Source organism: Centruroides sculpturatus, unplaced genomic scaffold (genome assembly GCF_000671375.1).
Source record: "Centruroides sculpturatus isolate CEXI.00-Female unplaced genomic scaffold, Cexi_2.0 scaffold919, whole genome shotgun sequence".
NCBI classification, from domain to species: domain Eukaryota; kingdom Metazoa; phylum Arthropoda; class Arachnida; order Scorpiones; family Buthidae; genus Centruroides; species Centruroides sculpturatus.
Genome location: NW_019385088.1, coordinates 219,065 through 232,586, shown reverse-complemented (window position 1 = coordinate 232,586; position 13,522 = coordinate 219,065). Strand labels below are relative to the sequence as shown.

General features: G+C 27.0%; 1 protein-coding gene across 1 annotated transcript in view; it reads left to right on the top strand.

The window, feature by feature from the left end:
* Positions 1-13,522, top strand: part of LOC111634503 (vesicle-fusing ATPase-like) — a 73,684-nt gene that overhangs the window by 17,876 nt on the left and 42,286 nt on the right. The window contains exons 2-5 of the mRNA XM_023379296.1: positions 934-1,025; positions 3,652-3,751; positions 5,825-5,943; positions 7,097-7,188. Coding sequence (XP_023235064.1) covers positions 934-1,025; positions 3,652-3,751; positions 5,825-5,943; positions 7,097-7,188 — 403 coding nt within the window. The remainder of the gene's footprint in view (positions 1-933; positions 1,026-3,651; positions 3,752-5,824; positions 5,944-7,096; positions 7,189-13,522) is intronic.

Below are 13,522 nucleotides of genomic sequence, written 5' to 3'. Positions count from 1 at the left end.
ATTATGGGATGTGCACATCGTATATCCACTAGTTAAAATTATTTTTAGAAATGGCATGTGATTATAAAATACGCAAGATTATTATAAGATGCGCACAACATATCTCCACGAATATAAATTATAAAGAAATTATAATTCGGAAAGGCACGTGATTACCTTCCTTATTTGAACTTCTAGTAACTGAGCATGTTCTTATTTAAAAATATTTGAATTAAGAATCCAGTACATTAAATCTGAAGAAGAGCCCAGGAGGGGCATCGAAAGCGTTTGTCAATATTAGTTTGGAATTTTCACGCCAGTTAGTGGTTGTAGAATACATATATTTATTGGATAATAGAATGTCACATGGTCTTTAAGGAAAGATTTTTTAAAAATTTGTTATAGAAGTGACACGATGCTGCTATCTATTTTTAACATTTAAATTTTAAATTTAATGAAGTAAGTTTAAAATTTGCTATTTGCCAAAATGTTTAAAATGCATCTTAAGGGAAATTTCATCATCGAGCATGAACTAAATGATGTCACTTTAAAAGTGCAATCACTGATCTGAAATTGATAAAATTGAATTTCTAGCAATGAAGAGTGATGAGTTATTACATAGCTAATATTTCCACAAAATAAATAGCCTATCCTTTCCATCAGAACATAAAACAAACATAACCAAAATTTCATCTGGATTGGACAAAAATTGCATGGGTTATAAGGAATACACACACACACATGACAACTTTTATATTATTAATATCACTTGTCAGAATGCTTCTAAGTAAATAACATTAATTATCATTTTATAATAAAATATAACTGGTCAGTAATTGCAATAAGATTAATTAATAATTAGAAAAAATATATATATTTTTAAAACTGAATTAATGAATAAAATCTGTTAGTAATATTATTACAAAATTTGAAGTATTTTGTTTCTTTTGTTAGCCTATGAAAGTAGCTCGTTGCCCAACAGATCAGCTTTCGTTTTCAAACTGTGCAGTTGTCAATGAAAAAGAATTTCCTTCTGATACAATCAGGTAAGTTCTGAAAAATTTATTATTTTGGATTGTTTAATAGTTAATACTTTGATGAGTGGGTTTACATGTGGCTAATTTTCATTTTATTATACAGTATTTACATATTTGTTGTTTTCATGTTTTAATTTATTATTAGGGCATTTAATTGTGCTATTTTTATCTTAAAGTATGTGTATTTGCTATTTTAAGTTTATTGAAATGGGTATTGTTTAGGGTTGAGAATGGATTAATTCATTTTCTGTTATTTGTAATGGTAAAAATTGATTGAAACTTCAAATGATTCAGGGTTTGATGGCCCTCCTGGAATAAATTAAATTTGAAGTATAGTACAAGGTACCTGAAGTCTTTGTTGATTATGTCAACAATGATAATTTTAGGATTATTTTAATAAACTACTGAAGTTAGCAAAGAAAATTGACAAACAAAAACAGAACATATTTATAAACAGGAGCATGAAATCATTTAAATATAAAATATAAATGAATTGGAATATCTAACTTTGCATGGACTTTGATAGACTGTAGAACAAAAAAGATGTTTTATCATAACTTATATATTAATAAATAAGTTATGATAAAGGATTGTACATTGCATAATAATTGATTAATATATGTTATATTATAAACTCTAATAAAACTTCTATTTTGATAAGAAACAATATATTAAAAGTCAACATTTTGTATGGAATATTGCATAATAGAATACGATGATCGCCAATTGAAAAAATTGTATGTAATGAAGAAAAATTTGATTATTATTAATTTTTTAGAACTGTTTTACATTACAAATCTTTATAAACTATAAGTAATTTACATAAATTTAAGAATGTGCTCATAGATGAAATTATTTGTTGATAATTTCGAAATAAAATATTGCATTTTTGTTTAGTATTATTCTTGTAATTAATTTTATGGTTTCTTCTTTTTTCTTTTATTTTTATAAAATTATTAATTTTGAAAGTAAGTAATTTTTCTGCAGAATGTACAATAATCTATTGCAACCTTCTGCAGAAATATAAAAATATTAACTTATACTGGAATTAGAAAGAATTATACAAATTACCACCTTTTTAAATACTCCAGCAAATAATTTAATATTGTAAAAACTCAAGAACTCAAAACTTTATTACCGAAATTCAAGAAAGAAGTCATTCTTTACACTAGATACATTGATGACATATTCATTCTATGGAGAAATAATCTCAACATTCTAGCTTTCTTAAATAACATCAATAATAATAACTATGGTTTAAAGTTGCAACTGGACCAAGAAAGCTTTACTAATGTCCATTTCCTTGATGTTAATATCATATGCAAAGGAAGTGAAATATGAACTAACATCTACAGGAAACCGGGCCTGAATAACAATACCATACCAAATAATTCAATGGATCCTAGACACTTTAAATATATGGCTTTCTGAGCGTGGATCAAATGAGCCTTTACTCATTGCACAAATATGCTTGATACTTAGAAGGAATTGGAGTACATTATCCAAATAGCACAGCAGAATGGTTACCAAAAGAATCTTATAAAAAAAACTCATTGCAACTTTTCAAAATAAAATTAACCAGTCTCCCTTAATTAACAATAAACACCTGACAGTAATCAACTATCATTGTTTCTTAAGAAAAATGATGAATGATATTGCAAACATCAATAATTTATGGACTGTATATCGCCGTAATCCCACAGTATACAAGTTACTGAAAAATGATAAAAAGAATGACAACCAGATCGCTACCTCCAGCATTTACTCCATACCAATCAAAGACTGTCGTTTTGATTCAGATAGTGTTTATGTAGGTGCTTCTTTGAGAAGCTTGGAACAAAGAATCAAAGAACATAAATACTCTATTAGAAAAAACAATGATAGCACCGTTTTAACATCTTACACTAATCAACAGGAAGTTGAGGTTATATGGGACCAGGCTTCTATTATTAGACCCACGTCTAACAAGCACTCCATCAAACTTCTTGAAAAACTTGAAATTTATAAAGCCCAAGTAAAAACATCTTGTATCAATCATAGGGACACCGACTCTCTGTCCACAGCATGGAAATTGTTTTATGAAGATAAACTGTAATTTTTAGGAGACATTAATTTTTAATGCGAAACTGTTGAGCTATTTATATTCTTATATCCCTATCTTTATTTTGTATTTATTCCCCTAAGCGCACAACATTATACATGCATGTGCACTTATTATTTTTCGTAAGTTTAATTTATGTTCTATTTCTTTAATGTTCTTTTTACTTCATTGTTTAACTGACGAAGATCATTAAAGATGATCAAAAACATTTTTACAATATTAAATTATTTTCTGGAGTATTTAAAAAGGTGGTAATTTGTATAATACTGCAGAAACATTATGAATTCCTTAAAAATAATATATTTTGAAGTGTAAAATTAATCGCTAAGTAAATTTTTACATAAAATATAAATTTAGTTTGAATATATTTAATAAACAAAATGTTAGCTATTTTGTTGTTTATTGTGTATATAACTGAACAAACATTTTATATTTTTATTTATATGGTAAAAAATGATTGTTATTGTAATTATTAGCAGAAAATTTGAATTTTAAATTTCTGTCTTGAAGACTAATAAATTATTTTTTATTTAGGCATATTGAAATAACAACTGCTGCAAATCACAAATATGTTTTTACTTTGAGAACTTTTGATCAAATGCCTATTGGAACTATTGGATTTAGTCTCCCTATGGTATGTTTATTACTAATAATTTATCATATTTTCAAATTAAAATTTTTTTTTTTATCTTCAGTTTCTTTTAAAAAAATAATTTTTAAAATTTATGAACAATATATTTAAAAAATTTTTAAGTATATATTTATGTGTGTAAAATATCTTTTGTGTATATATGTGTGATATTTTTTCTTTTTTTTTTTTTAACTGCTGATTTATTTATCATATTTACTTAATAATGAATTTAATGGTAGAGTTTTTTAAACAATTTATTCATAAACAAAGAAAGAAAAATATGGCTGGATGGCCAAAGTAGTAAAGGCATTACTCTGCCACTCTGGGAAACCCAAGTTTGAATCTATGCCAGAACTTTAGGAATTTTTTTGGACTTTTTTTTAGTATGTTGGGTCCTGTCTCTCACTAATGCCATTTTTATTGTTCATCTGGCTGAGCCCATAATGGAAATGTAAAAGAGCTCTTTTAATGCCTATAAGGTAGAAAAATTTAAAAAAAATCAAATTTTAATGTACCATATTCTAAGATAAAAATTGCCATACATACAGCAGTTATGAAACTTAATTATAAAATGAATTACTTTTAAAATTTCATAGAAGTCCTGAATTTTTTCTTTTAAATTATCAAGTTACCATATGATGATTGGTTTGGTTCTGAACTAACTGATCTTCAGTACACTTGTTAATTCCATTATTTAGATAACAGTAATAATGAATAAATGCAAGTTTTATAAGTATGAAGTTTATATTGGAATTGAAACAATTCTAATTTACAAGATTTATTAGAAAACTTATTACAGGTAACCCCCATAGTTACGTTCTAAAAAATTGCTGTGTTATGCGAATCCGTGTTATACGAAACAAAGAACTAGTACGAAAAGGAGGGTTAGGTTCCAAAAACTAAAAAATATGCTATTATATTTTCATAATTAAGATAAATATCTTTATTAAAATTTTCTTTATTAAAATTTTCTTAAGTGATACATATTAATATAAATTAAACAAGGTTCTCTTCGTCATCACTAAAAGCACTATTAACCGAGAGCGTTTTCTCTTTGGCAAGTTATCCTTATCCTCTGAGCATTTTTTCTGCATTATCTTCAGATTCATGCTTTACCTTTTGCAAAAAGTATGTAATTTTAGATTGCTTGCTGCTAGTTAAAAGATCTTTATAAATTTCCTTATATGGTGCTAAGCACTTATAAAGAATAAAGCAAGTATGGAATAAGGGAAAAACCATCTGGCAACATCAGAAGCGGAAGCGTCGAGATCTGGCAACATTGAAACAAGTTTCGAGAAGGACCATGTGTATCGACAGAAGACAAGAAAAGAAAATTTACATACTTAAGTATACTAACAGTTCACGAAAATAATAATTTTTGTGAACTATTATTACTAAAGTATGTAAAAATTTATTACATTTCACGTTGTACGAGGGTTTTACCCAATTCTCGAACCATGTCAGAGTGAATCCGTGCTCAGAGTACCGTGTTATATGGGGATGGTACCAATTCTCGAACCGTGTTAGAGTGAAACCGTGCTATAGAAGTGCCATGTTATACGGGGGTTACCTGTATTTTCTAACCTTAAATTGAAATTCAAAGTTTTTTATATCTATATTTTGAAAGTTAGAATGAATAATTAAACAATTGATACCACTAAATTGGTAATTGAAAATTCTTAAATTTATGAAATATCTTAAGCAAGAGAAAAAAATTTTTATTTTTGATTAATATTATCAGACTTACAAATTTCTTTCTAACTTCTAATTTCTTATGTAAAATAATACACATATATAAAAATAAACAATGCATAGATAGTTTTTAATTAATAATAATAATTTAAAACAAAAGGTGAAAAATTTAAAATACAAAGCAAAACATTGGGAATATAATTCCTGAATAATAATGTCTTGCTTAACTTGAATTTCTTGAATAATCCAATAGTATTTAATATTACACTTACAAAGCTTTACAGATTATTTACTATTTTGCTGTTATAGATATTAATAAATTTTTTCAATGCATTTAAAAATTTTATGATATTTATTAATATTCTTGTAAATGATTTATTACAGAGAAAATGGGCAGAACTATCCATTAATCAAACAATAGAAGTCAGACAATATACATTTAATCCAAATAACCAATATGTGGCTAAGATTGTTTTGGAAGTAGATTTTCTAGAAAAAAAGAAGTATGTATGTTTTATCTATTTTTATCATATTAATTAATAATTACAGTTGTTAGTATGGTACAAATTTGTTCTTTTATTTATTATATATCTTGATTTTGCAATTTTGTCTCATAATAATTATCTAATACTTAGCTATTTTAAAAATAATAAATATTTAATACCACTTATTATTTTTTTTATTGCATTAAGTTATTATATACTCACAAAAACAAAGTCTCAATGGCATTTATTATTATAAAAGTGAAATTTTTTATGATGATGAACAGTAGTTAATAATTTATCATTTTCATATGTATTTACATATAAAAGCTGTATGTGTAAGATTTATTTGTTCCCATAATTCTCAAATTTTATTGATTATAGTCATTACATTCTGGTTTCTCATTTTTAATATTATGAACTGTTTTTACCCAATGATAGTATCATTGGGTAAAAAAATGTGCTATGTTCATTTGCATAATTTATATTTGAAAACTACTGAAAAATGTTTGCTGCTATGAGACAAAAATTCTATAATTTCCCATACTATAATATATAGTTTCACATTTTGCTAAAAAAAATCATAAAATTAAAATTTTTAAATAAAAATATATTATTTTATTTTCAAGATTACTAAATTATTTTTATGCAGGAAAATAGAATTTACAGGGGTATGAGTGCTGATGAAAATTTGTTTATACTTATAAAAATGCATCAACACAATAATTTTTAGCATATTTTGCAACAAGATTTATTAAATATTAATTAATAATAATAAAATAAATTGACACTTTTTGGACAGTAACCTTTAAAAAAAAAGTCCGAGAAGAGGTTAATCATTAGAAATACAGTATTTTATTATATTGATACATAACTTTTATTAAATACAGGAAGACTCATTTAAATCAAAGGATTAAGTAGATGTAGATTTGGATTTATTACAAATCTACATCTACTGGAAATTTTTCTTTTGGCATTCTGTGATTAAATTTAATTATTGTGTCACAAACACAATAAATGACAAAATAAATCTAAATGTAATTTTTGTATATTTCATACATAAAATAGTTTTTTAAACTCATCAATTATAAATTTGTAATTTTTATTATAAAATTATAATTATATTTCATAATGATTGAATCATAATTTATTATTTAATGTAATTTTTTTATAGTTCTACTCAAGAACCATATGACACAGATAAAATGGCTGTGGACTTTGTTATGCAATTTCCAAAGCAAGCATTTACAGTTGGACAAGTGGTAAACAAATATAATTTTTATTTAAAAATTAATAACTATTTTTGCAATAATTTAAATTATTTAAAATAATTAATTTAAGAAATTTATTATTTAAAAATTATACATAATAATTTTAAAATTCAAAATGTATTTTTGTAACTGGTGTTTTAATATAATTTATTTTTTACATTATTATGTTTAAACCATTGTTATGAATATTTTGGAAGTTTAAATTTTTTGGAGTTATTTTTAAGTATTTGGATATTTCAGGTGTTGAATTTAAATATCAATCAAAACATTGTAAAATGAAATTTCTCTAAAATGGACACCCCTCCATGATGGACATTCTTTTAGTCCAATATAAAAAGTATGTAATATTTTTACATTCATTTTCTAGAAAATATTTTGAACACAGATGAAAGGGACTGTTTATCTCACTCTCCTGGACAATAGTTTTGGGCCTCTGAATGAATCATGTTCCTATAGTAAAATAACAAAAGAATGACTAACAATTCTGCTATGAGCAAATATGAATGGAGAATGTGAGAAAATTCTGTGAAAGGCTACCAAACTAAGATGTTTCAAGAATATAAACATTACAAAATTTGAAATTGAATGGAAATCAAAGGTTTGAATGATGATAGAAATTATGACAGTAGCTGGAACAACTGAACAGGAAAGTGTTGCACTAAACAGGAAAATGCTTTTGTTTCTTACCAATGTTGCATCACATTCAAACAGTTTGAAAATGCCATGATTATATTTCTACTGCTAATCAGAGCATAAGCTAGCCTAAAAATTTTATGAATTGTAGTGACTCGCTAAGTTTGTAAATGTGAGTCAACTTAAGTAATCCATGAATAATGTCAGTTTTGAAAAACACATGTACTTTGTACAACGTTACAAGTTCAAATATATTGCAGATATTACAACTGTTAAGAAATACAGTACTTGTACTTTACATACTTATAAATAAGACTCAGGGTAGCCAGATATTTTCATTGTCCTACACCCAAAAATTTTTTTTACACCCATTTTGCATTAAATTTTGGAAAATTTTTGACTAAATTCTCATATTTATAGTCAACTCACCTTAAATGAACACTGATAAAGTAAATTTTGTCAATGCCCTGGCAAAATGCCATTGTCACATTGCTAATTTTCATATGATAGTGAACAAAAATTTTACCAGAATTCCATAAACCAAACTAAATTACCTTTGCAACTCCTAAGAAATAACCCTATTTTCAATAATGATTTTATTATTCACAGAGAAAAGTATAAAAAGCAAAATGGTACTGTAATAAATGTTCTAGTTTTAGTAGAATAGACTTTCTTCTCGTAGTAAGTAAAGACTGGTTAAACCTTCCATTGTAGAGCAATTCAAACATCTGGTTTTAGTAGACCATTCTACTGTACTCAGAAAATAGGAGTTGAAGTTTAAGGACATTGTCTTTTTAAATGGATGAAGTCCCATGCAAACACATTTCAGTTTACATATCAGGAATGCAGTGATGCACTGATGTACCCTGATAAGTTTGGCAACTTTGTTTCAAATTTGGTCCTTTTTTTTCTTTCTTTCTTTTAGCAGCAAAAACTATATTACATTTTTTCAAAAAACCTTCAACAGAAAAAAATTATGGATTTCTTTTAGTTTTGTTTTGTTTAATCACTCTGATATGCTGCTCCACCCTTAAAGGACAAATACCATCTCCTCTTCATTTTGTTTGATTTGAAAATTAAAATTAAATTTATTTACAAAAATAAATTTAATTTTGGAAAATTTTAGTAAATTAATTAAAAATATTAAAATTGCCTATTAATCCTTCTCTCTCTAAAGTTATTTTTTAACCTTGACCTTAAAAATCATAAATATGAATTCTCAATAAAGAAAAATACTCTCTCTAGCAATTTGTATTATTATGAGTTGACTATATGTTAATTTTTGCAATTTTAACCTTTTTTTTTTTTTTTGGAAAAGTGAAAATTTGTCCAGAATTTCCCCACAATTGCAAATTTGTGTACATCTAAGCTTGTCATTTTTAGCCTAGAATTTAGAAATCTAGGCATCTTTATGCCCATCTGGCAGCTTTGATAAGAATCATGCCTGTCTACCTGTTGATGAGGTTACAACTACAGAGCCAATTCATAAGCCTGTACTTGTTCAAGTCACACACATCTTAATTAACATTTACTCAATAGAGGGCAGTCAAACTTTGGTTCTGTTGTTGGCCACTATGTCATATAGTATTTTGTATTTGCAATTTCATATTCTCATACACCAGATACAACATACTGCTACCCGCAACATCAAATTTCACTGAGTTACAGATTGCTGTCAGTGAAAATGTTGCAAATCAAAATTGTGGAAATATTAAATTTAATGCATAAAAATAGGAATATACAAAAGCTCTGTAAATGTCATTTCATTCTCTCAACTTTTGGATTTTTGCATAATTAAAAATTTAAGGTTAAGGTCAAGTATACACAAATGATTTTGAAACACATAAATGCAAAAATGTAGATTGTAAAGAATTGCTTAAGATGCTGACAAAGCAACTCAATGACTTATGAATACAGCAGGATTTACCATCATTACTGCAAACCATTATGTTGACATTGATTCTGACATCCCAATTTGAGTGCACAAGCCAAGATACGAAAGTAACTCTTCAGTTACTTTTTGAGATTTAAGAAAGGGAGAGTAAAGATGATAATGATGGCAATGTCTTCATAGTAAAAATGACACTTGCTACAAAGACACCTGTATGGACATACCCAAATATTAGTTGAGTTTATTTGCGGTCCCTGGACTATGCAAACATACTCAAATAATTTTATATCAGTATAAATGATGTTGATAGTACAAAGCTAGCACAAGATTTAATTATGCATAATGAGAAGCAGATTGCAATCAATTTGAAGAAAACAAACATAACTAAAGTTTTTAAAAAAATAATACTGGCCTGCTTATGATGATTCATCACTTACTGTAATGCATCATATTACTACTTTGTGCATTATATGTTCATAATGTATTGCAGACTACATTTAAAGATGCTTCATTTAAGGGTAATTTTCACAAAACCTTTGTTGGGTGGACTTTTCTATAATGAACAGTTTTTCATTCTCACAAGTATCTGTTGTAGAGAAGTTTCACTGTACTTGATTTTCTTCAAAAATTTAAAAATTTAGAATTTTTTTTTTTTTAATATTAAAATTATTAACTTCAGAAAGAATCATCAAAGCATGTTTTAAAAAATATTACATTAACAGAAAGATATACAGTGGAACCTGGATAACTTGAAGTCATGTTTACTTGAAGTAATTTTCTTTTCCCAATCATCTAGCTTAACATGTCAAATCAAACTGGTTAACTTGAATTCCTCGAAACCTTTTAACTTAAAGTCTGAATTTTTTCCCTGACCAAATCAAATTAACAGGTTCTGCTGTAATAGGTTATCTTTTATTAATTATTAAAATATTTTAATGCTTTTGATGTAAAATGTCTCCATTTGATAATTGTAAGATATCTGAATATAGAACACTGAGATTCTTCTCCATTATAATAATATATGAATAAAAGTGTTTTTGAGTTATTATAAAGTAAATTTTACCCAAACCAATCAAAATATTTATTCATTGAATACTTTAATCATGTTTAATTATTATTATTATATTTTCTGAAGAAGTCATACTTGAAAATTATAGTAGTATTTAAAAGATAAAATTTTTTGGTATAAATATTTAAAAATTTATTCATCATAACTTCTGTGAAACATTCATGTTAACTTTTTATATGTTGTTACTTTATAGAATAATATGTAAAAATTGTTTATGTATACTTTCTTTTTACAAAACTTCTGTCCACTCAGCATTGTTTTTCCGTATATGATAGAGTCAAAAATAAATAAACTTTTATTAATAGATTAACAGTACAAATAGTTATAGAATACTTCTGAAAGTAATTCCTCAAAAGTATGTACCTTCTGCAGTACATACTTTTGCCAATGTTTATACCTCTTGAAACAGTCTTGCAGCTTATTTCTCATTACTTTCTTGAGGGCAATCATCATAGCATTTTTTCATGTCATTGTAACTTGTTTTTTGTGTGAAAGGCCTGATGCTTTATAAGTTTGTTCCTGATGTTATACTGATTAACAGGAGTCTTATATTAACATTCTCAATTGCCTCTGTGATATAGTATGATGAAAATGGCTTCATCTCTAACAAGCAGAAAGCTGGGTTCTGTATCATGGCAATACCCAAGTACATTATGTTCTCTTAGTCAGTGATTATCTGGCAATACAGTACTTCTGGTAACCTTCTAACAAGACCATACTTCTTCAGACATTCATATCTTCACCAAAATGAAAACTCTACTGAAGAGTCACAGATTCAAATCAACAGAAGAGATGAAAAATGCTATGACAATTGTTGGTAAGGAGTTATATAATATAAACCAGGCTGAATAAATGATATGAATGTTGGTAGAAGTGTGTAGCTGCAGAAGATGCTCTTCTGTAAATACTTCTACTATTAATATAATAAGAGTTAAATTAAAAGTTTAGTTTACTTTTAATTCTACTATGTAAGTGTTATACAGTAGTAGTCCCTTTTTGCACTTAAAAATAAAATCCTTAATCCTTTGAAGCAGAATTGTAATTAATGAAAAATTTAGAAGTTTTTTGCAAAAGTAAATTAAATGTGGTCTATGTACTGTAGTTTTGAAAGTTATTTTTTTTTAAATGAAAATTTACTGTATATAAGGCATGGGACAAATATGTCCTAATCTGTGTCAACAGTTTAAAAGCATATATCATGAATTCAAGTACCAGAAGTTGGATTTATGACTTAGGAAGTCTTTATTTTTAAAAAGCACACAATATCAGTTTACATGTACAGTGATACCTCAGGATATGAACACCCCAGCATACAAAATTTTCAGGATACGACATGAAATTTGAACATATTTTTGCTCCATGATACAAACAAAAACTCATCATACAACGTTATATTAGTTCGCAGTGCCATTTTTTATTCACTTCTGTTCATTGGTCTCAGTCTGCGTGTTTGCTTCGTCGTGGAAGGATCTCGCTCGATAAAGGAAATCTTCAGGTATTATCAGAAAGTGACTGATTTTATTGAAAAGAAACATCCCGAAAAGGTTTACACTGGCTGTATTGCTGCTCAGAGTAATGACATTTGCCTAAGTCATTTTAGAAACATTTTAAAAAGTAGGCAAAGCCAAACCTCTTTGGATAGATATTTTACCAAGCGACCTCTATCCAGTGAAAGTGCTGGTGGAAGTGAAGGAAAGAAAGCAAAAAGCAGTGAATAAAAATTTAAAAAAATATATATAAAACAACACTAATTTTTAAAATCTTTTCTAAGTTATTTTTAAGTTATTGTTACATTATGTTATGTAAGTTAAGTTTTAGTACCATTTCCCTTCTCCCACTCTTCCGCCACTAGTTTACATCTTCACCATCGTCTATCCTCAAAGGTAAAGTGCAAATATAGCTACATTTTTTTTTTTTTTTTTTATCAATTATTATTCTATTATGGTTATTTATACATTTACAACTACAAAATGCATTTTTCAGTGTTTTCCTTACTATAGTTATTTTTTTTTTAATGTACAACTTAGCTTTAATTTGAGTGTATTTTTCATGTTAGAAGGAATTATTTGGTTTTACATGTAATCGTATGGGAAAAAAATGATTCACCTTACGACATTTTTATGATATGATCTCAGTTTCAGAATGGACTAATTTCGTATCCTGAGATACCACTGTATAGCTTGATGTTTCTGTTGCTCATTGAACACAAATGAACTTTGCAAGTCATGCAGATGACATTTGTTAGGTTTTCAATGTCCCTTTGCATGCATTTTTTGCAGAATTTTTTCATTCATGTTGTGTCTGGTAAGTGATGACATTCTTCCTGTCAAACTTCTCCCTTCCATTTTTTGAGGTGTAAGTGCAGAGAGCATGTTTCTTGTTTGAAAAGGTTCTGATAAATCCTCATGCAAGAGATCTCCTGAAGTCTATTGAGACTTCATTTTTGAATTTGGGTTGAATATTAAACACACAATGAAAATGTTGTTCACAGAGATATCACGATCATCACTGAAAGGTTGAAAATAATACTTTATTTTAGACTTCCTGTTTGTTTCAAAAGTTAGCTTTTTTTTTTTTTTTCTATGAGGTCAACTCCATAAATTCATTGTAGACCTGTACAATGTTTGGGCACTTTTGTATATCTTTCTTTCCTTGCTCCCTTCAATGTCTTTCTCATCCAAATCATATTCTTCTTTGTTGCTCTGATCAACACACCAATTCGACAACTTCTCTAAT